Source organism: Ovis canadensis, chromosome 1 (genome assembly GCF_042477335.2).
Source record: "Ovis canadensis isolate MfBH-ARS-UI-01 breed Bighorn chromosome 1, ARS-UI_OviCan_v2, whole genome shotgun sequence".
Lineage (NCBI taxonomy): Eukaryota > Metazoa > Chordata > Mammalia > Artiodactyla > Bovidae > Ovis > Ovis canadensis.
This window is the reverse complement of record NC_091245.1, coordinates 108636753-108660419: the sequence shown is the minus strand read 5'-3', so window position 1 is coordinate 108660419 and position 23667 is coordinate 108636753. Positions and strand designations below refer to the sequence as shown.

General features: G+C 41.9%; 1 protein-coding gene across 3 annotated transcripts in view; it reads left to right on the top strand.

Moving 5' to 3' along the window:
• Positions 1-23305, top strand: part of LOC138416157 (Fc receptor-like protein 5) — a 57566-nt gene extending 34261 nt beyond the window's left edge. For all 3 annotated transcript variants that reach the window (XM_069544950.1, XM_069544958.1, XM_069544966.1), the window contains 9 exons: positions 1586-1864; positions 7281-7559; positions 16236-16514; positions 16949-17065; positions 17750-17777; positions 19029-19111; positions 19315-19383; positions 21798-21829; positions 21908-23305. In XM_069544950.1, coding sequence (XP_069401051.1) covers positions 1586-1864; positions 7281-7559; positions 16236-16514; positions 16949-17065; positions 17750-17777; positions 19029-19111; positions 19315-19383; positions 21798-21829; positions 21908-21997 — 1256 coding nt within the window. In that variant the 3' untranslated portion in view covers positions 21998-23305. The remainder of the gene's footprint in view (positions 1-1585; positions 1865-7280; positions 7560-16235; positions 16515-16948; positions 17066-17749; positions 17778-19028; positions 19112-19314; positions 19384-21797; positions 21830-21907) is intronic.
• The last annotated feature ends 362 nt before the right edge of the window (positions 23306-23667 follow it).

Genomic DNA, 23667 nt, shown 5'->3' with positions numbered 1-23667 from the left:
AAAGGCTAGGCAATATAAGAGTTATGGCTACAGAATATTAAGCAACTATTATAAATGCTAAAACAGTAAAAGGTGACAAAGGTCCAGCTAGTCAAAGCTGTTTTTTTCCAGTAGTTGTGTATGAATGTGAGAGTTGGACCATAATGAAAGCTAAGAACCAAAGAATTGATGCTTTTGTACTGTGATGTTGGAGAAAACTCTTGAGAGTCCCTTGAATTGCAAGGAGATTCAACCAGTCAATCCTAAAGGAAATCAATCCTGAATATTCATTGGAAGGACTGACGCTGAAGCTGAAACTCTACTACTTTGGCCACCTGATATGAAGAACTGACTCCATTGGAAAAGACCCTGATGCTGGGAAAGATTGAAGGCAGGAGGAGAAGGGGACAACAGAGGATGGGATGGTTGGATGGCATCACTGACTCGATGGACATGAGTGTGAGCAAGTTCTGGGAGTCGGTGATGGACAGGGAAGCCTGGTGTGCTGAGGTCCATAGGGTCACAAAGAATTGGACACAAAGGAGTGAATGAACTTAACTGAACTGAAAACAGTTAAAAAAACATGTAACAAAGAAAAATCAGTCAGAGGGAATAGAGGAAATTTAAAAAAAAACAACAATTTTCTTCTTGTCTCTTAATGGAGGACAAAAATTCATGTGGTAATTTAGAAAAATTAATGACAGATTCAAGAGTTTTCATTTTGCAAATAATTTCTGAATACTTTTATAGACTGCAACTCATCATTAATGGATTATAATTCACTAGCAGTCCATAAAAAATCAGTAAAGTGCAAGGTCCCCATAGGTTAGAATAAGTAAATTCTTCAGACAAACAACTGTAAAGTTTAAGACTAGGAAAAGAGAAATAATAGGGAAAATAAGCCTGTGTGTTTATGTGACTGCAATTGATCAGAGAGTGGGGAAAGAAGACTTATAAACCATGAGTGTAAGTGCAAATTGGTTGAAACTTTTTGAAGAACACATAGCGTTATATATCATTATTTGAATGCTTATATCACAGTTCCAGAAATCCCACTTGTAAGAATTTATCCTAAGAAATGTATTGACAAAGCACAATGATATACATACAGAATTGTGTATAGAGCCTTATTCAAAATTAGAAAATGATAGCAACCTAAAGTTCCATAAAGGGGAATTGTTTAAATGTGTTACAGTAAATTCATACTGTGGGATGCTTTGTGGTTGTTAAAAATAACCAAACAATATTTACCCTAAAATATCAAATTTTAAATTTAAAAGAGTTGCTTTTATGCATGTAAATTATACCTCAATAAAACTTATTTTTTAAGTGAGTGAGATAGATCCTTAAGTAATGACATAGAATGATGGTCATGATATTTAGCTAATTGGAAAAATCAGCTGGTAGACCAGTACGTATCTTGTGCTCCCATGCATATATGTGGGGTTTTTTACGCATTTATTTGTGTTGATAAGGCCGAGTGTTCCTACACATAGAAAAGATCTAGAAAGGGTCACCAAATTATCAACAGAGGTAACCTCTGGAAAATAAAAATAGAGGAAATGGGAAAAGATACTGATATCAACTAACTCTTTTTTGCTTTCAGTTCCAGTATCTCGCCCTGTTCTCACGCTCAGGACTCCCAGGGCCCAGGCTGTGGTGGGAGATGTGGTGCAGCTTCACTGTGAGGCCCAGAGAGGCTCTCCCCCAATCCTGTACCAGTTTTATCATGAGGATGTCACCCTCGGGAGCAGCTCAAGTCCCTCTGGAGAGGGTGCTTCCTTCAACCTCTTTCTGAAGACAGAGCATTCTGGGAACTACTTCTGTGAGGCCAATAATGGCCAGGGGGTCCAGCGCAGTTACACAGTGTCACTCAGTGTCAAAGGTAAGTGGACCCAACTACAGCACAACCAGAGACAGACCATCTCCCCTACCATTTCCAGTAGCCGAGATTGGAGGTACCACAGGGACACTTGCTGTTGGACATCATTGCTAGCCTGCTGTCTACACACCTGAGAGTTCTGTATTCTACATTTTTAAGAACTTGAGCCTTCCTTTTGCTTACTTTGCTTCTCCTGGTAGCAACACTGCAGCCATTGTGACCCAATGTATCCTAATGTAGGAATAAAGGCTTTTCAAATGCAAGTTGCATCCTGGCAAACAATGATCAGCAAAAAAAGTTTAAAAGAAATTATAAAGTTCAACTTGTCTCAGTTCAGTTCAGTCGCTCAGTCGTGTCCGACTCTTTGTGACCCCATGAATCGCAGCACGCCAGGCCTCCGTGTCCATCACCAACTCCCAGAGTTCACTCAGACTCACGTCCATCGAGTCAGTGATGCCATCCAGCCATCTCATCCTCTGTCGTCCCCTTCTCCTCCTGCCTCCAATCCCTCCCAGCATCAGAGTCTTTTCCAATGAGTCAACTCTTTGCATGAGGTGGCCAAAGTACTGGAGTTTCAGCTTTAGCATCATTCCTTCCAAAGAAATCCCAGGGCTGATCTCCTTCAGAATGGACTGGTTGGATCTCCTTGCAGTCCAAAGGACTCTCAAGAGTCTTCTCCAATAGCACAGTTCAAAAGCATCAGTTCTTTGGCGCTCAGCCTTCTTCACAGTTCAACTCTCACACCCATACATGACCACAGGGAAAACCATAGCCTTGACTAGACGGACCTTTGTTGGCCAAGTAATATCTCTGCTTTTGAATATGCTATCTAGGTTGGTCATAACTTTCCTTCCAAGGAGTAAGCACCTTTTAATTTCATGGCTGCAGTCAGAAGAGATTAGTTGGGGTTTCCTCTATCTGTCTCACCCCACTCCAGTACTCTTGCCTGGAAAATCCCATGGATGGAGGAGCCTGGTAGGCTGCAGACCATGCGGTTTCTAAGAGTCGGAAATGACTGAGCGACTTCACTTTCACTTTTCACTTTCATGCATTGGAGAAGGAAATGGCAACCCACTCCAACGGTCTTGCCTGGAAAATCCCAGGGACGGAGGAGCTTGGTGGGCTGCCGTCTATGGGGTCGCACAGAGGTGGACACGACTGAAGCGACTTAGCAGCAGCAGCAGCAGCAACTATCTGTCAATCAATAATAAGGCCAACTCATTCTTTCACGGGCTCATAAATTTTGCTCTAGCCTCTCCTGCCACTGTCCTAGGGCAGCTCAAATCCTCACCCTGAACTCCTGCTAAAAGGCTTCTCAACACCATTCTCCTGAATTCTCTCTTACCTGTCATTCAGCAGTAGCACTCTCTCCCACCTGGCCATCATGGGCTGGCCTCCTAGTCATGCCCACTTTCAGTGCAAGCTTGACACCACTCTCATAGTCTTCCACTGTACACTCTGTCATCATTCTATGACTGTAATGTCCACATGGATGACCCACTCAACACCATGGCTTGTCATCCTTCCCACAACTCTCATCCACTCCCCCGCATACACACTACTCCAATTACCTGACCACAGCCTTCTATCCTTCTGCTTGCTTCTTCAACTCCTCTAATCACTATTGTCCTCAGACTTCAACAGAACTCCCAGTTCATTAACACTTTTACTTCCTCCCAGACAATCACACCCTTGGCTCCCAACCACCCTATTGGGTGTTTTGTCTTTGTATCCATCCAGTAACTTATCCTTCCTCTTCCTAAGGTACAGAATAGAAGACTGCTTCCTATAAAAGGTGAAAATATCCATCTCATTTCTATAATAGCATCCTTGCTTGCATTCTCAGATAATTTGAACAACTTTCTCTCTTATGTCCCTTAACACCTACTCTATAGGATCCTTCCTATTGAGTTTAACATGCTATATATCCCCCATGTCTAAGGGGGGAAAGAAACCCATTTGATCTCATTTATGCCTCCAGTTGGGCTTCCCAAGTGGTAAAGAATCTGCCTGCTGATGCAAGAGACACAAAAGACGTGAGTTTGGTCCCTGGGTCAGGAAGATCCTCTATAGAAGGAAATGGCAACTCATTCCAGCATTCTTGCCTGGGAAATTCTATGTACAGAGAAGCCTGGCAGGCTACAGTCCATGGGGCCACAGAGCTGGACACAACTGAGCAACCGAGTACACATCCCTCCAGCCACTGTTCTCTTATGACTAAATTTCCAAAAGGAGAGTCAGTTGTACAGGTTGCCTGCATTTCCTTTTTACCCACTAGGATTAAACCTTGGTTTCTTCTGAGCTTTATACCAAAATTATTCTTACAAAAGTCACCAATGACCTTCATGGCTTTAAATCCAATGGACATTTTCCAATCCTCACCTTACTTGATCTCTCAGAAACAGTCCATGTTGTTTATCTATTTATCATTCTGGAAACCATCCCTTCCTTGTCTTCAATGACTTCACTGTCTCCCAGATCGCCTCTCTCTGCCACTCCCTCTCAGTCTCCTTTACTAGCTCCTCACATTATAGATGAACTAAGCATTGGTGTGTTCCAGAACTTTGTCTGGCATGTATCCTCTTGTCTTATATATTATGTTCTTTCTCTGGGTGATCCTGGCTATGTCATCTACATAAGTGATTCTTAAACTTTTAACTACAAAACCTCCCACATGAGTACATGCTTATGCCATATCTCTTAAAACTTCATGACCTGAAACACCTCTAAAATACATGGAATTCCCCCCCAGACCTGGTCCTCCTTCAAGTATCCCCACTTCTGTGAAAGATACCTCCATTCATTCAGATACACAAGGCAAAAATCCAGGAGTCCATAGCTCTCCATAGCCAGTTAATCATTAAGTCCTGTTGCTTTTATTTTTTATAAATATTTCTCCCTTGCTCTCCATAGCCAGTTAATCACTAAGTCCTGTTGCTTTTATTTTTTATAAATATTTCTCAGATCTTTTTTTTTATCTTTACTGCTGCTATCATAGTTATATCTACCGTCATTTCATTTATTGCAATGCCGCTACTCAAGTCTACTTCTAATAACCTTTCCACTCCAATTTTATGCCATTATGATCTATTTTACACACTGAGATCAGAATTGTCTTTTTTTTTTTTTAAAGACAGGTTTGATCATCTCATGCCTCTGTAGAGAAACACTTACAGATTTCCCATTGCTCTGTGAAGAAGGATCAAAATCCATTCCATGGCTTATGAAGCTCTGCCTAGCTCTTCAGCCTCCTATTTCCTGCCACTCTTCAAATGCTTCCCATAGCTCTGCTGTTACCTTATTTCAATAACACAAAAGCTCCAATGTTCTTACCATCTCAGGGCCTTTGCACATACAGTTTCCCCATCTGTGCGGTCCTCAATCTCTTCTTCACCTGATTAATTCAAATGTCACTTTGTGAGGAAGCATTCCCTGACTAACCCATACTAGATCAACCCCCAGTACTATACATTTCATAGCATCCTATTCTTTGTATCAATAAAATAAAAATATTTCTATTTTTATTTAACTGCTTCTTAACATCTCATCTAGATTGTAGTCTTCATAGAGGAGGGCCTGTGTCTTTCTTACTATTGAATCCCCAGTACACTGTCCTGTTCCTAAGGCTTATTAATTGCTTAATTAATTTCTGATGAATAAATATAAAAATGAGCCAATAATTTGATCAATATCTATTCTCTTTTGGGTCTTATTTTTTATGCAGCCAAGGCTCAATTACGTCCCTGGCTATGTAAGCAAGTCTTCCTCTTTCCTCATTTTCTATTGAACTGATTACTTCTTTTGACTACTCTGATACTTGAGTTTTAATTTAATATTTATTTTCAGATTGCTCAAACATTTTTGAGATTGTGTATTAAGTACTCCCTGCTATTCTTTGTAGTCTGCATTCAGCTGGATATATCTTTCCTTTTCTCCTTTATCTTTCACTTCTCTTCTTTTCTCAGCTATTTGTAAGGCCTCCTCAGACAATCATTTTGCCTTTTTCATTTCTTTTTCTTGGGGATGGTTTTGATCACCACCTCCTGTACAATATTATGAATCTCTGTCCATAGTTCTTCAGGCACTCTGTCTATCAGACCTAATCCCTTGAATCTATTTGTCACTTCCAGTATGCAATCATAAGGGATTTGATTTAGGTCATACATGAATGGTCTAGTGGTTTTCCTTTACTTTCTTCAATTTAAATTTGAATTTTGCAATAAGGAGTTCATGATCTGAGGCACAGTCCACTCCTGGTCTGGTTTCTGCTGACTGTATGGAGCTTCTTCATCTTCAGTTGCAAAGAATATAATCAACCTGATTTCAGTATTGACCATCTGGTGATGTCCATGTATAGAGTTGTCTCTTGTATTGTTGGAAGAGGGTGTTTGCTATGATAGTGTGAAATATCAATAACTTTAGATATGCAGATGATCCCACCCTTATGGCAGAAAATGAAGAGGAACTAAAGAGCCTCTTGATGAAAGTGAAAGAGGAGAGTGAAAAAGCTGGTTTAAAACTCAACACTCAAAAAACTAAGATCATGGCATCTGGTCCCATCACTTCATGGCAAATAGATGGGGAAACAATGGAAACAGTGAGAGACTTTATTTTTTCAGTCTCCAAGATCGCTGAAGATGGTGACTGCAGCCATGAAATTAAAAGACATTTGCTCCTTGGAAGAAAAACTATGATAACCTAGACAGCATATTAAAAAGCAGAGACATTACTTTGCCAACAAAGTTCTGTCTAGTCAAAGTTATAGTGTTTCCAGTATTCATGTGAGAGTTGGACTATAAAGAAAGCTGAGCACTGAAAAATGGATGCTTTTGAACTATGGAGTTGGAGAAGATGTTTGAAAATCCCTTGGACTTCAAGGAGATCCAACCAGTCCACCCTAAAAGAAATCAGTCCTGAATACTCATTGGAAGGACTGATGCTGAGGCTGAAACTCCAATACTTTGGCCACCTGATATGAATAACTGACTCACTGGAAAAGACCCTGATGCTGGGCAAGATTGAAGGCAGGAGGAGAAGGGGATGACAGAGGATGAGATGGTTGGATGGCCTCACTGACTCGATGGACATGAGTTTGAGTAAGCTCCAGGAGTTGGTGATGGACAGGGAAGCTTGGTGTGCCACAGTCCACAGGGCTGCAAAGAGTTGGACACAACTGAGCGACTGAACTGAACTGATTAAGTATTCCAAACTATATAACACTATATACATATATATATATGTAAAACACTACACAAATGATACTATTTCTTCAGATTTGAAGAAATTATAGCTCAGTTCTTAGTGATATCACAAGGTCATTAAAAACTGAGAAAGATATTTTTCTGTTTGAAATGTCTTTTCTATGGTGGAACACATTTAAACAATAGGAAATGATGGTTAACCCTTTTTCTTCCCTCAGTTCCAGTGTCTCATCCTGTCCTCACCCTCAGGACTCCCAGGGTCCAGGCTGTGGTGGGGGACATACTGGAAATTCACTGTGAGACCCAGAGAGGCTCTCCCCCCATCCAGTACCAGTTTTATCGAGAGAATGTTGCCCTGGGGAGCTGCTCGAGCCTCTCTGGAGGAGGAACATCCTTCAACCTCTCCCTGACCACAGAACATTCTGGAAACTACTCCTGTGAGGCTGACAATGGCCTGGGGGTCCAGCGTAGTGAGGCAGTGTCACTCAGTGTCAAAGGTGAGTTGGTCCTGCCCACAAGCATCACAACCAAGGACTGACTGTCTTCTCTCCCTGGCCTCTGAAACAGAGCTCCAGGACTACTGTTTGTTGGGTAACAGCCCAGCGTACTTCTTGCCCACAGAACCTCTAACTGAAGTCTGGGGTCCTTACTGTGGTTACTGTTTAGGAGCCTTGACTTTCCCAACAGCACAGTTAAAGAAGTCTTCTTGAGTGTCATTAAAAAAAAAAAAAACTCTCAGTAAAAATGCAAAGAAGGTTTTTTAAGAACATAGACTGCATTTTGATCTATGAATATGATACAAAAGGGAAGCTAAAGAATTCTAAGTATAGGTTTCTCTGCTCCAAAAATGTTGGGCCAGGTTTTTCTTTCATTGACTCTCAATGAACCTCTACTCTTGAGCTTCTTTCACTACCAGGGATAAACATGCCTCACACATCTCCTTTAATCTTTAAGATGAAGAACTGAGTTATAAATGAGATCATTTTTTATCTTCAGTTTGCAGGAGAGGAAACTGAAGCTTAGAGAGGGGAAGTAATTAGCTTACAGACACACTTAACAATGGTAAAGCCATGTTGAAAAACAAGCCTATCCAACTCTTAAAGTAAATCTACATTATGACACCTCTCATCCCTTTGATGCAATCTCATGCTTTAACAAGACTTTTTAATAATTTATTATTTGAAAGAATACATAAACCTTCATGATAAAAAGAAATCAAATTGTACAAAAGGGACAATATGAAAAGTAAAGTTCTCTTTCTACCTGCATGTACACACTTTCATACCTACATGCTTCCAAGACATAACCGCTATCAGTACTTGCAGGTGTATTTTTCTAGAAATATTAAAATATATTATAAAGGCATAGAAATTTTACAAGTAGAATCATACTACATGTATAGTTACTCAGCTTGCATTTTTTACTTAAAAATTTATTTTGGGTATCTTTCATGTTTTATAAGTGAGTTGATTAGATTGTCTCTAGGTTTTAGCAATTGCAAAATATCTACAACAGAAGTATTTGTGCAGATATATATGCAAATCCTTTTGTAAAATTACTTGTTTATTTATGTATATTTGGCTGTGCTGGGTCTTTGTTTCTGTGTGTGGGCTCTAGTTGCAGCAAGCAGGGGCTACTCCCTAGTTGCGAGGAGCTCTCATTGTGGTGACCTGTCCTTTTGCAGAGCACAGGCTCTATCTAGAGCACACAGGCTTCAGAAGTTGTGGTCCACAGGCTCACTCACCCCATGGCGTGTGGAACCTCTCCCAACCAGGGATCAAACCCACATCCTCTGTGTTAGCAGACAGATTCTCAACTACTGTCATCACCAGGGAATCTTTCCTTTTCTAAACTGAAATATAGTTATTTTACAGTGATGTGTTAGTCATTTTTTTAAAATTTATTTTTTGATTGATGGATAGTGGCTTTACAGAATTTTGTTTTCTGTCAAACCTCAGCATGAATCAGCCAGAGGTATACATATATCCCCTCCCTTTTGAACCTCCTTCCCACCTCTCTCCCCACCCCACCCCTCTAGGTTGATGCAGAGCCCCTGTTTGAGTTTCCTGAGCCATACATCAAATTCCTGTTGGCTATCTATTTTACATATGGTAATGTAAGTTTCCATGTTATTCTTTCCATTCATCTCACCCTCTCCTCCCCTCTCCCCGTGTCCATAAATCTATTCTCTGTGTCTGTTTCTCCATTGCTGCCTTGCAAATAAATTCTTCAGTACCATTTTTCTAGATTATGTATATATACATTAGAATAAGATATTTATCTTTCTCTGTCTGACTTCATTCTGTATAATAGGTTCTAGGTTCATCCACCTCATTAGAAATGACTCAAATGCATTCCTTTTTATGACTAATATTCCATTGTGTATATGTACCACAACTTCTTTATCCATTCATCTGTTGATGGACATCTAGGTTGCTTCCATGTTCTAGCTATTGTAAATAGTGCTGCAATGAACAATGGGAGACATGTGTCTTTTTCAATTTTGATTTCCTCAGAGTATATGCCTCGGAGTGGGATTGCTGGGTCATATGGTTGTTTTATTCCTGGTTTTTAAAGGAATCTCTACACTGTCTTCCATAGTGGCTGTATCAATTTACATTCCCACCAACAGTGCAAGAGCATTCCCTTTTCTCCATAGCCTCTCCAGCATTTATTGTTTATAGACTTTTGGAGGATGGCCATTCCGACTGGTGTGAGGTGATATCTCATTGTAGTTTTGATTTGCATTTCTCTAATAGTAAGCAATACTAAACATCTTTTCATGTGTTTGTTAACCATCTGTATGTCTTTGGAGAAATGTCTGTTTAGGTTTTTTTCCCACTTTTTAATTGGGTTGGTTGTTTTTCTGGTATTGAGTTGTATGAACTGCTTGTATATTTTGAAAATTAATCCTTTGTCAGTTGTTTCATTTGCCATTATTTTCTCCCATTCTGAAGGTTGTCTTTTCACCTTGCTTATAGTTTCCTTTGCTGTGCAAAACCTTTCAGTTTAATCAGGTCCCACTTGTTTAATTTTATTTTTATTTACATTACTCTAGGAGGTGTGTCATAGAGGATCTTACTTTGATTTATGTCACCAAATGTTCTGCCTATGTTTTTCTCTAAGAGTTTTATAGTTTCTGATCTTACATTTAGGTCTGTAATCCATTTTGAGTTTGTCTTTGTGTATGGTGTTAGGAAGTGTTCTAATTTCTTTCTTTTGCATGTAGTTGTCCAGTTTTCCCAGCACCATTTATTGAAGAGGCTGTCTTTGCCCCATTGTATATTCTTGCCTTGTTTGTCAAAAACAAGGTACCCATAGGTGCATGGGTTTATTTCTAGGCTTTCTATCTTGTTCCATTAGTCTATATATATTTTGTGCCAGTACCATATTATCTTGATGACTGTAGCTTTGTAGTATAATCTGAAGTCAGGAAGGTTGATTCCTCCAGCTCCAATCTTCTTTCTCAAGACTGTTTTGACTTTTTGGGGTCTTTTGTGTTTCCATATGAATTGTGAAATTTTTTGTTCTAGCTCTGTGAAAAATGCCATTGGTAATTTAATAGGGATCTTATTGAACCTGTAGATTGTGTTTGGTAGTATAGTCATTTTCACAATATTGATTCTTCCTACCCAGGTACATGGAATATCTCTCCATCTAGTTATGCCATATTTGATTTCTTTCATTCAGTTCAGTTCAGTTGCTCAGTTGTGTCCGACTCTTTGCGACCCCATGAATCGCAGCACGCCAGGCCTCCCTGTCCATCACCAACTCCCGGAGTTCACTCAGACTTACGTCCATCGAGTCAGTGATGCCATCCAGCCATCTCATCCTCTGTCATCCCCTTCTCCTCCTGCCCCCAATCCCTCCCAGCATCAGAGTCTTTTCCAATGAGTCAACTCTTCGCATGAGGTGGCCAAAGTACTGGAGCTTCAGCTTTAGCATCATTCCTTACAGAGAAATCCCAGGGCTGATCTCCTTCAGAATGGACTGGTTGGATCTCCTTGCAGTCCAAGGGACGCTCAAGAGTCTTCTCCAACACCACAGTTCAAAAGCATCAATTCTTCGGCGCTCAGCTTTCTTCACAGTCTAACTCTCACATCCATACATGACCACAGGAAAAACCATAGCCTTGACTAAACTGACCTTAGTCGGCAGAGTAATGTCTCTGCTTTTCAATATGCTATCTAGGTTGGTCATAACTTTCCTTCCAAGGAGTAAGCATCTTAAATTCATGGCTGTAATCACCATCTGCAGTGATTTTGAAGCCCCCCAAAATCAAGTCAGCCACTGTTTCCCCATCTATTTGCCGCGAAGTGATGGGACCAGATGCCATGATCTTCATTTTCTGAATGTTGAGCTTTAAGCCAAATTTTCCCCTCTCTTCTTTCACTTTCATCAATAGGCTCTTTAGTTATTCTTCACTTTCTGCCATAAGGGTGGTGTCATCTGCATATCTGACGTTATTGATATTTCTCCCGGCAATCTTGATTCCAGCTTGTGCTTCTTCCAGCCCAGCGTTTCTCATGATGTATTCTGCATATAAGTTAAATAAGCAGGGTGACAATATACAGCCTTGACGTACTCTTTTTCTTTCATTAGTGTCTTATAATTTTCTGTGTACAGTTCTTTCGTCTCTTTAGGTAAGTTTATTCCTAGATTTTTAATACTTTTTGTTGCAGTGCTGAATGGGATTGATTCCTTAATTTCTTTTTCTGATTTTTCATTGTTAGTATATAGAAACACAAGTGGTTTCTGTGTGTTGATTTTGTATCCTGAAACTTTGTGAAATTTACTGATTAGCTCTAGTAATTTTCTGATACTATCCTTAGGGTTTTCTATGTACAGTATCATGTCATCTGCAAACAGTGAGAGCTTTACTTCCTCTTTTCTGATCTAGATTCTTTTTATTTCTTTTTCTTCTTTGATTGCTGTAGCTAGGACTTCCAGAACTATGTTGAATAATAGTGGTGAAAGTGAACACTCTTGTCTTGTTCCTGATCTAGGGAGAATGCTTTCGGTTTTTCACCACTGAGAGTAATGTTTGCTGTAGGCTTATCATATATGGCCTTTACTGAGGTAGATTTTTTCTATGCCCATTTTTTGAAGAATTTTAATCATAAACAGGGGCTGAATTTTGTCAAAGGCTTTTTCTGCCTCTATTGAGATTATCATATGGTTTTTATTTTTCAGTTTGTTAATATGGTGCATCACATTGATTGATTTCTGTATATTGAAGAATTCTTGTATCCCTGGAATAAACCCAACTTGATTATGGTGCATGAGCTTTTTGATGTGTTCCTGAATTCTGTTAGCTAAAATTTTGTTGAGGAGTTTTGCATGTATGTTCATCAATGATATTGGCCTGTAGTTTTCTTTTTGTGTGTTGTCTTTGTCTGGTTATGGTGTCAGGGTGATGGTGGCCTCGTAGAGTGAATTTGGAAGTGTTCCTTCCTCTACAAGATTTTGAAAGAGTTTTAGAAGGATAGGCATTAGCCCTTTTCTAAATGTTTGATAGAATTCTCCTGTGAAGCCATCTGGTCCTGGGCTTATGGGAGATTTTTGATTACAGCTTCAATTTCAATGCTTGTAATTGGGTTGTTCATAATTTCTACTTCTTCCTGATTCAGTCTTGGAAGATTGAACTTTTCTAAGAATCTGCCCATTTCTCCCAGACTATCCATTTTACTGCCATATGATTGTTCATAATTGTCTCTTATAATCATTTGTATTTCTGCATTCTCTGTTGTAACTTCTATTTTTTCATTTCTAATTTTGTTGATTTGATTCTTCTCTCTTTTTCCTTGATATGTCTGGCTAAAGATTTGTCAATTTTGTTTATCTTCTCAAAGAACCAGCTTTTAGTTTTATTAATCTTTACTATTGTTTCTTTCATTTCTTTTTCATTTATTTCTGCTCAGATCTCTACTAATTTTGGGGTTTCTTTGTTCTTCATTTCCCAGTTGCTTTAGGTGTAAAGTTAGGTTGTCTAGTTGATGTTTTTCTTGTTTCTTGAGGCAGGATTGTATTGCTATAAACTTCCCTCTTAGAATTGCTTTTGCTGCATCCCATACGTTTTGATTTGTCGTGTTTTCATTGTCACTTATTTCTAGAAATTTTTTGATTTTCCTTTAGATTTCTCCAGTAACCTGTTGGTTATTTAGAAATGTATTGTTTAATCTCCATGTGTTTGTGTTTTTTACAGTTTTTTTCTTGTAATTGAGACCTAGTCTCATAGTGTTGTGGTCAGAGAAGATACCTGATATGATTTCAAATTTCTTAAATTTACTGAAAGTTTGATTTGTGACCCAAGATGTGGTCTATCCTGGAGAATGTTCCATGTGCACTTGAAAAGAATGTGTATTCTTCTGCATTTGGGTGGAATGTGCTGAAGACATCAAGGAGACCCATCTCATCTAATGCATCATTTAAGACTTGTGTTTCCTTATTACTTTTCTGTTTTGATGATCTGTCCATTGGTGTGAGGGCATGTTAAAATCTCCTAGTATTATTGTGTTACTGTCAATTTCTCCTTTTATGTATGTTAGCGTTTGTGTTATGTATTGAAGTGCTCCTATATTGGGTGCACAGATATTTACAATTGTTATGTCTTCCTCTTGGATTGATCTCTTGATCATTAAGTAGTGTCCTTCCTTATCTCTTGTAATCTTTATTTTAAAGTCTATTTTGTCTGATATGAGGATTGCTACTCCAGCTTTCTTTTGCTTCCCATTTTAATGGAATATATTTTTCCACCTTCTCACTTTCAGTCTGTAAGTGTCTTTAGGTCTGAAGTGGGTTTCTTGTAGACAGCATATATATGGGTCTTGTATTTTTATCCATTCAGCCAGTCTGTGTCTTTTGGTGGGAGCATTTAATCCATTAATATTTAAAGTAATTATTGATATGTATGTTCCTATTGCCATTTTCTTAATTGTTTGGGGTTGATTTTGTAGATCTTTTTCTTCTCACCTCCCTAGGATGCCCTCCAACACTGTGCTGGTCTCTGGACCTGCTGTGGGGGCATCTAAGATTCTAATCTGGTCCTACTTCTGTGTGTTCTTGCCTCCAATGTCCACACCTATCAGAACTAGTGTGTTTTCTTTTGTGGGTGCTCTCAATGTCCTTTTATATATTCCATAGACACAGAGTCTGCCTAGTTGATCATATGGATTTAATCTTCAGCTTGTACAGCTGGTGGGAAGGTTTTGGGTCTTCTTCCTTAGCCACACTGCCCCTGGGTTTCAACTGTGGCTTTATTTCCACTTCTGATGTGAGTCGTCCACTGGGGTTTGTTCCTAAGGCTGCCCTGGAGGACTTGGGCCTGCCCCAGTGAGGGCTAGAAGTGGAGGTGGTGCAACTGCTTGAGTCGCAGGGGTTCTGGCAGCACCAGGTACTCAGGGGAGTTGGCGGCTATGGCAGCAGGAAATACAGTGCTCTAGAAGGGTATGGCAACCAGTATTGGCCAATACGTTCCAGTATTCTTGCCTGGAGAATCCCCTGACAGAGAAGAGTTGGACACAACTGAAGCAACCCTGTGTGCATAGATGCAAGATTTTTTTTTTTTTTATTTTTGCCTATGGCAGCTCTGCCCCAGTGAGGGTTGAGTGTAAAGGTGGTACAGCTGCTTGACTTATGGGGACCCTGGTGGCACCAAGTGTGTAGGGGACATGGACTGCCTCCACCACAAGAATTATGGCCCTATAAGAGTCTTTTTTCAGGCCTCTTGTAGCTGGTGGTCAGAAGGCCTTTTTGACTAGTCTTTCTCCATAGCTCTGCCTGTTCAGGCACTTAGAGGGATCCCTTGCCTGGGATCCTTCTCTGTTGCTTGTGTGTCTGACACATAGAGGCCCTCCCTTGACTGGGTTCCTACTCTGTAGATCAGTGTATCAGGCACTTTAAGGGGCACCCTGGGTGGGGTCCTACTCTAGTTCAGTTCATCAGGCATTTGATGGGCCAGTCTCTCTATTGTTTAGCTGCAGATGCTGGCATGTAGAGTGAGAAAGGGTATGGTGATGACTCCAGCCCCTAAGTGTGACTCAGCAGTATTGCCTTGCTTCCATGGCTGTCCGGCTTTCCTCCACAGGCCTTTCCCACCATAATCTCCTCCCTCATATCCCCTCAATCCGTTTCTCCACAGTCAACAGCAGCCCTCACCCTGGGATTTCTTCACAATCCCTACACTTCAGCTCCCAGTTACTGTACCTTCCAGGGGACCTGTGTCCCTGTCCAGGGTATATATGGCTGTGGCAAGGACTCTCTGATTCTCACTCCATTTAGGCTGCTACAGATCAGCTGTTTCCCTCTCAGCCTTAAATGTTTCTCCTCCGACTCAGACATTGCCCCCAGTGTGGGGACTGGACCCCTGTTTCAGTTCCCCCACCTAGGAGGGCAGGTCCAGTCCTAGTAACACTCCTGTTCCCCACCCCCCACCCCCCCCCAGTTCCTTCATCCTACCAAGTTTTGTGTGGTCCTATATATTCTTTTCGCTGGTCAGGTATTCCTGTCCTCTCTCAGCTGGTGTTTTGCGTGCACTTCTGTGTCGGAAGTGTATTCCTGATGTATCCATGGAGAGAGATGTACTCCATGTCCATCTACTCTTCTCCCATCTTGTTCGCCCATATTAGTCACGTTAGTAGCCCTAAAGAAGATAGTCTTATAAGTATATTTGCTGGGTCAAAATTTAAGTGCATTTTCAATTTGGTCAATACTGCCAAAGCTCCATTCAAGAAAGTGACTCAAATATGCATTCCCACCAAGAGCTTATCAAGGTGCCTGTTAATCCACAACTCCATCATAATTATCTGCCTGTGTTAATCTTTGCTGGACAAGAATGTCCACACTCTGGACAAGGAGTGTCCTTAAATACCCAATCTGATGGGTATTTTGTTTGTAAACAGTTAATAAGTAATGAGGAAGATAATATTTTTATATATTTATTGGCTATTTGAAGTTTCCAGTGGCTCATAGCCTTTGCACAGTTTACTGTTGTATATTTTTGTGCATTGAAAGCTGTTTGTGGATTCAGATCACTAGCTTTGTCTGTCATACATGTTTTCAAACCATTTTCCGAGGTTGCAAACTGACTTTTATTATTTGTTTACATTGTTTTTTGTTCCTTTATAAATATATTGGCAATAGGACCTTCTATTGACTTTTTTGTTTTCCCCCAGTTCCAGTGTCTCGCCCTGTCCTCACCCTCAGGACCGCCAGGGCCCAGGTTGTGGTGGGCGATGTATTAGAACTTCGCTGTGAGGCCCAGAGAGGCTCTCCCCCGATCCTGTACTGGTTTTATCACAATAATGTCACCCTGGAGACCAGCACGTCTCACTCTGGACAAGGAGTGTCCTTAAACCTCTCGCTGACTGCAGATCATTCTGGGACCTACTCCTGTGAGGCCGACAATGACCTGGGTCCCCAGCGCAGTGAGGCAGTGACACTTTTTGTCATGGGTAAGTTTTCCATGCCCAGGCCACAGGGCATGAAGAACAAAAAATGTCCTCCAAGGATGCTCTGAGTGCCCTCTCAATAGTTGACTAGGGTGGTGCCTCTCAGGAACAGGTACACAAACCTGGAAGCATTCCAAGTTGTTATTTTCAGGAGTGTTTCTGAGAGCATGTAATTTGGATGGGAAAAGAGAGCCAAAGAAGACCACTGAATTTACTGTTTATCAGTTACTATCATCCATCCTGACCCTCAACCCTCTCATCAGCCACAGATATAATCTTCCCCACAAAGGGAAGAGCCATTTCCTGTGCCACATCTATACCTGCTTAATCTCAAGAGCCCTTGGTTCATCCTCTCTCCCAGGCATCAGCTTCAGGGGTCAGGCAGTTCAAGACCACAAGCCTCTACCTCTGGCTCATGCCTGGCGTCTCCCCCTCAGGGCTGACAGGGAGCAAAAGCAGCCTTATTGCCACCAGTGTCACCGGGGGACTGCTCAGCATGATGGCCATTGCTGCCGTGGCACTGCTGTTCTACTGCTGGCTCCTGAGAAAAGCAGGTGGGTGACTCCCTGGCTAACCTTCGCTTGAGTCCTTGTCCTTCCCATCTCTGTTCCTTTAGGCTCATGCTGCCTTTGGAACCACCCCCAAGCTCTCAACAGCTAATTTCTGCACAATTCCACAGCTCCTACCTTCCCCTCTAGATCCTCCAGAATTTGTCTTCTTCAAATGCCAAGTTGCCAAAACAGCCCTTTTGGGTGGAAGTTGCTTTTACAAGATGTAGTTTATCCAACGTGACAAATTGCAGTGTATCTCCATCTCTACCCTTGAAAGACTCCCAAGGAACAAGAATAGAAAAACAAAAACTCTGAGAAATAGGAGCAAGAACAGAAATCAAATGAAATTTTGATAACTTATTAATTTTGTAAATGTATGGTACTTTCATAGTAGATAAGTCTCTTTTCCCACATCCATCTATTGACCGTTGTTCTTCACAAACTCCAGGTTAAACAGTTATGGATTGTGGGCTACTCTTTTGCATTATAACTATAAACTTCTGGAAGCCAGGATCAGTAGTTTTTGCCCAATCTGCTACCTCCATTGTGAATGTCAAAGCAGGGTTCACATTTTAGTGACAGTGACTTCTGGCAGGTTCTAGATGAGCCTCCTATGAGCTCTGCTCATAGGAAGACTTGTGACGTCTTCCTTTTCCTAGACTCAATGCTTCTTTGCTTTCCTTTCAGGAGGAAAGCCTACATTTGACTCCTCAAGGTAAGGCCTGGCTGTATTCCTGTATGGTTAATGAAATGCCCACTGGATATAAAAATTAAATTGAATCTGGCTACTGCTAAGAATGGGGATTTCCTGATGGCTCAAATGGTAAAGAATCTGCCCTCAATGTGGGAGACCTGGATTTGATTCCTGGGTTGGGAAGATTCCCTGGAGAAGGAAATAGTTACCCACTCCAGTATTCTTGCCTGGAGAATTCCAAGGACAGAGGAGCCTGGCATGCTATAGTCCATGGGGTCTTAAAGAATGGGACACAACAGAGGGACTAACACTTTCACTTTCACTGCTGAGAGCACAGTCACTGCTTCATGTCACTGAGAAGGGTTATGCCAATTCCATGTTGCCACCTCCCTTGGGTTATCTCAAGGCAATTCCCCAGACTTTCTCACCCACCAACTTAGCTAAACAGGGCTTTTTTTCTTTTATGCCTGTACGCTCAGTTGCATCTGACTCTTTGCAACACCATGGACTGTAACCGTCCAGGCTCCTTTCTTTCTATACTTTAAGAAAGATTGGTATCTCAGAGAAATCCATAATTAGAAAGGCTCAGAGGAACTCGGGTTGGTTTGGATGTTGCTACCATGAGCTTGCTCAGGAATAGCTGTTGTGTGGCTCCTAAAGTCAACCTTGGGAATCCAAGATGGCAGCGCCTTCTTCACAGGCCCCACCTCCTATTAGCAGAGAGGTGTCTCTGGATGGCCAAGTTGTGTGACTTCATCTTCTTGGCTGTCATCACAACAGATATTGGTTAGCTGGGCTGGCCATGACCTAATCAGAGCTTTCCAGGCTTATTAACCTTACAGCATGTTAGGAAATGGATGGATTCTGTGGTTATGGTGATCACTCACACAAACTAGGCAACAGTGGACCAAGGATGTATGTCCTTGGTTTGAATCTTGGCTCTTTCCTTTTCTAGTTACATAGTCTTCAGCAAGTCATCTGTTAGAACCTCCATTTTTTTTCCATCTATAAAATAGAGAAAAAAACAGAATCAACTTAATATTGTTATAGGTACTAGCACAGTGCTTGGTACATACCAGATACATACCATAAAGTCTGGATTAATATTATGATTTATAATTTAATAGTCCCTAATAATAGACTGTTTATTATACACTCATCTATGTTTCCAGGCTTGACAACTATCCTGTGATAAAGACTTGCTAACAGGGAATGATCCTTAGAACTACTTTTTCAGGATTTCTGGGAAACATCAATGTTTCTGTTTCATAGGAACCCTTCAGCCCCAGATCCCCAAGAGTCCACCTACTACAATGTACCAGGCTGGATAGAACTGCAACCAGTATACAGCAATGGTGAGGACTGAAGACCCTCCATTTGGGCAGGGACTCCAGGGTTTGTCTGGGAAGGGGTGGGACAGGAAATGAGGAAGGGGCAGTACAGAGGCTCAGAGGGCTCTGCTCCCTCTAGAGAATAAGCTATGACTGGGGAACAAAAATGTAGCAAGACAAGGGGGCAAGAATCTTAGAATCCTCTCAAGTGTCATCTTCTCTCCAAGTAAATCCTAACAGAGGCGAGGTGGTGTACTCGGAAGTCTGGAGTGTGAAGAAGGAGAACAAACTCACAGGTAAGACCCAAGGACCCTTGATTTTGGTGGTTGATTGTGTGTGGCTCAGTCTCCACCCCTTCAGTGGGTCTGGGCCAACCAGACATAGATGTGTCCCTTGCGTTGGGTCACTGGACTTCTTGAGTTATGCCCAGCTATATTGGGCTTCCCTGGTGGCTCAGGGAGAAGGCAATGGCACCCCACTAAAGCATCTGCCTGCAATGTGGGAGACCTGGGTTCAATCCCTGGTTCGGGAAGATCCCCTGGAGAAGGAAATGGCAACCCACTCCAGTATTCTTGCCTGGAGAATCCCATGGATGGAGGAGAACTGAGATTAACTCAAGCTTATTGTGCAGAACTGCTTTCTCTTTTCTCTATGGATGGCCTCAGCATCATCTGAGTAATGAAGCCATTGCCCTAGGCAGTCACTTAATCCCTCAGAGCTCCCATGTCCTGTCTGTGAAATGAGACAGGACTGTCTCAATGCCTGTATCTATTTTTTAATGCTGCTGTGGCAAACAACCACAAGGGCTTAAACAATACTAGTTAATTATCTTACTGTGCTGTAAATCAGACATCTAACTCAGGTCTCACTGGGCTAAAATAAGTGTCCACTGAGTTCCTTCCTGGAAGCTCCAGGGAAGAATATATTTCCTTGCCTTTTTTCAGCTTCTAAAGGATGCCCCTTTCCATGGCTCATGGTCCCATCCCTCTGTCTTTAAAGCCAGCAATGTAGCATCTATCTAACCATTCCTTCCATAGTCAATGTTGCCTCTGATCACAGCTAGGAAATGTTCTCAGATTTTAAAGTTCTCCTTAAAGTCCCCTCTGGATAATCTAGGAAAATCCCTCCATTTCAAGGTCCTTAATCTTAATCACATGTGCAAAAATCCCTTTCTCCATCTAGGGTCACATAGTCACAGGTTCTAGGGGTCAGGACGTGGACATCTTTGTGGGAGACGTTATTTAGCTAATCACACTCTCTCATAGGGTTATTGTAAGGACCAGATGAGGAAGCAGATGTAGAGATGCTATAGCAGCAACAGAATCTGAGCACCTTTTATGATGAGTCTATGCTGGTTGTCTGGCTGCGTCATTATTTCTCCCTCCTGGTAGATGGTCTGCAGTGAACAATCCCAGCCTGGCTTCCTCTTGCAGGCAAAGGAAAGAACAACCTTTGGGGCTGTTCTAATTCTATTCTGAAAAAATCTGCCATGTGATTTTAGCTATTCTGCTCCCCGCCCTTTTTTGATCCCTCTTATATAAAATCAAATGACAAATGAACTGTATTTTTTTGTTCTATTCTTGGTTCAGTGGCCTCTTGACCTCTAACATGGATGAACTCATTCACACTTATAATCCCCTTTGATGAGAGTATTGCTATTATTTCCACTTCTTAGATGAGGGAATGGAGACAAAGATACCTTAAATGACCAGCCTGAAGTCACAGAACAGTTTGTCTCCAGAATCCAAGTGTTGGGCCAAGCTCTGCTTCTCAGGACAGTTCCAGGGAGCCTTAGGATTCACTCCAAGCTAAAAGACAAAGTCCTGCTTGATGAATGCCATATTTCATTCCAGCTTTAAGAAAATATAGTAATAATGACAGCAACTTCTAGTATCATATCAACATGTGTTGAGCAGTTCTTATGTGCCTGGTACAGTTCTGAGTACTATAAATAAATGTTAAATTGTATATGCCTTAAATATATACACACATATTTATAGTTTGTTAATAGCCTTCAGAATTGTACCCTCGCACTGGAATTGCTCAATGTATAACAGATATTAGAAATCACATGGACACACAACCCTATAGATAGATATTATTATTCCCATCATACAGATGAGACAACTAAAGCAAGAGATACTGCGTGACTTGTCTAAGGCCACAGAGGTGGTACAGCTGTCCTGGAGCTCAGTTTAGGTGGTCTGGATCTGGAATCTGCTTCAAGCCAGCTGCTTCTCCGTAACGTGCATGCATGCTCAGTCAATGTCTGACTTAGTGATCCCGTGGTCTGTAACCCACCAGGCTCCTCTGTCCATGGGGTTCTCATGGCAAGAATACTGGAGTGGGTTGCCATTTCCTCCTCCAGAGGATCTTCTCGACCCAGGGATCGAACCCACATCTACGCTGGCAGGTGGCTTCTTTACCACTGAGCCACATGGGAAGCCCCTCTCCACTATTAATCTATGATCAAAGCATAAACAAGATTAAAATAGATTTCTTCCTTTTGAGAGCCCCTGAGGGAGCTCCACATGGGGAACAAAGAGTGTAGTGATGCTGCGGAGATAGCTGGTGGAAGCTGTGAGGCTGAGGGTCTTAGAAAAGGTTCAGTGGCTGTGCAGGCCCCATGGAGAAGGCTGTGGCTGGGCTAATGGCTTGGATACAAGTGGAGAATTGAGTTCACAGTTGAATGCTTCCCTTCTTTCCACAGCGGCCTCTGAACCAGAGCCTTTTAAGAAGACGGTGAGTCCCATGCCCTGTGCACCCTCCCATCTCAGGCCCACTGATCTCTGCCCCTCACCTGTGTGCTCTTTTTCCCAGGATTCCTGTGTCATCTACTCCCAGGTAAAGGGGGCTTCCACCGCAGCCTCTAAGCCCCAGTTCTTGGATCCATTGACTCCTCACAGATGAGTCCACATAGCTCCAGACTGCTGCCTCAACCTCTGCACTCCAGAGCCATTCTTGTGGGGTGGGGGAAGGGACATCGAAGTGGGAAGATTTAAGCCACCCCAGGCCGCACCCTGCAGCCAGTGCCTCCAGTGCCCACACCCTCATCTGAACAAAACACAGGGCCCCAAGGGACTCCTGTCGACTTCCAAATTGACAGCCCTGCCACACATCCCAAACAGCATATTGTTCTCAACCCAGGGCCCATGATATTGCCCGGCTTCCTTATTGTGCTTGAGCTTCAGGCATATCCCCACTATTCTTCCATGAGGATGACACCCGAGCTCTGCCATGAATACAACTTGCTCTCAGTCACTGCTTTTCTCAGTTGCCATCAGTCTGGTATGGCTATGCACACACCCATGAGATGTGTACACTGGATTTGTTATAGACCTCTCCATGGTGGGACTGCATTCCATACTCACCTGTGTGTCTGAAACTCTAAGCTCAGCATCTGACACCAGGATAGCTTCTCTCCTGCCCATGTAACAATATCTACCTGTCCAAGTATGTGGATTTCACACACTAGGACCTAGATCCTTCCCATCCTGCCAGAAGGAACCTAGCACAGTCATGGCCAGGAGGACCAGAGATGCAGATAGAATGCACATTGAAGTATAAGAGGTGCTTATTACTACTTGAATGAATGAATGAATAAATGAGGAAGATATTATGGATCATTATGATGTATTCTTACCCTCAAACTGGCATCTGATACAGTGTGCTTCCTAAGAAATTCAGGAAATAGGAAATAAATTCAGAGAAGGAGCTTGAGTGAGGAGAGATCTGTTCAGAAAGCAAGAAGGCTTCTCAAACTTCAAAGTGCTTATTGGACCTGGGGATCACAGAGTCTTATTCAGTGGGTCTGGGTGGAGGCTAAGACCCTGTATCTATAACAAGCTCCCATGTGATGCTGATGCTACTTATCCTAAGAGTCTACTAATCCTAGGAGTCTACCAAGTACCCAGACCTTGCAGGTTTTGGCAGAGGTTCATGGAGAAGCAGTGAATGCTGCTTCTGTCCATTGCCCAACTCCATAGGGGCCACTGATACAGCTCACATGATTCCTGCACTGTTCTTCCATCAGAACAACCATCAGCTGCTGTTACTAAAAGAACTTCTCTTCTATATGCTGGGATGCATCAGTCACCCTGGGTCCGGGAAAAAGTAGTTGCCACTATCTTTGTTTCCTCACCTCGGGCCTCATATTTCTTCCATAAAGGGATTGAATACACTGTGAATAAATATACCCTGTAGCTTTCTCCATTCAAAGTTGATCTGTCTCATCTCTGAGCCATAGGATGCTTTGTTCCATTTTTATGATGCGCATCACACCTTATCTTGATCTCCACCCTCCGGTGGATTGTACAAAGGGAATCATTTCCAAGCCCCATTGCCTAGAATAAAACCCTTCGCAAGGAGTTCATGATCCTTCTCCACACAGTGCTGTCCACTTCCCTCTCCAGGCTTTCCCACAGTTGTTGTTCACACCCTATTCTCAGTCACAGGGTGATCTTCCCCATTTTCTAATATAGACTCTTTGTACTTCCTCCATAGAAGGGCTTTCCCGTTATTTGCATATCCTGGAATCCTGTTCATTCACCAAGCCCCAAGTCAAATGTCAGCCCTTCCTA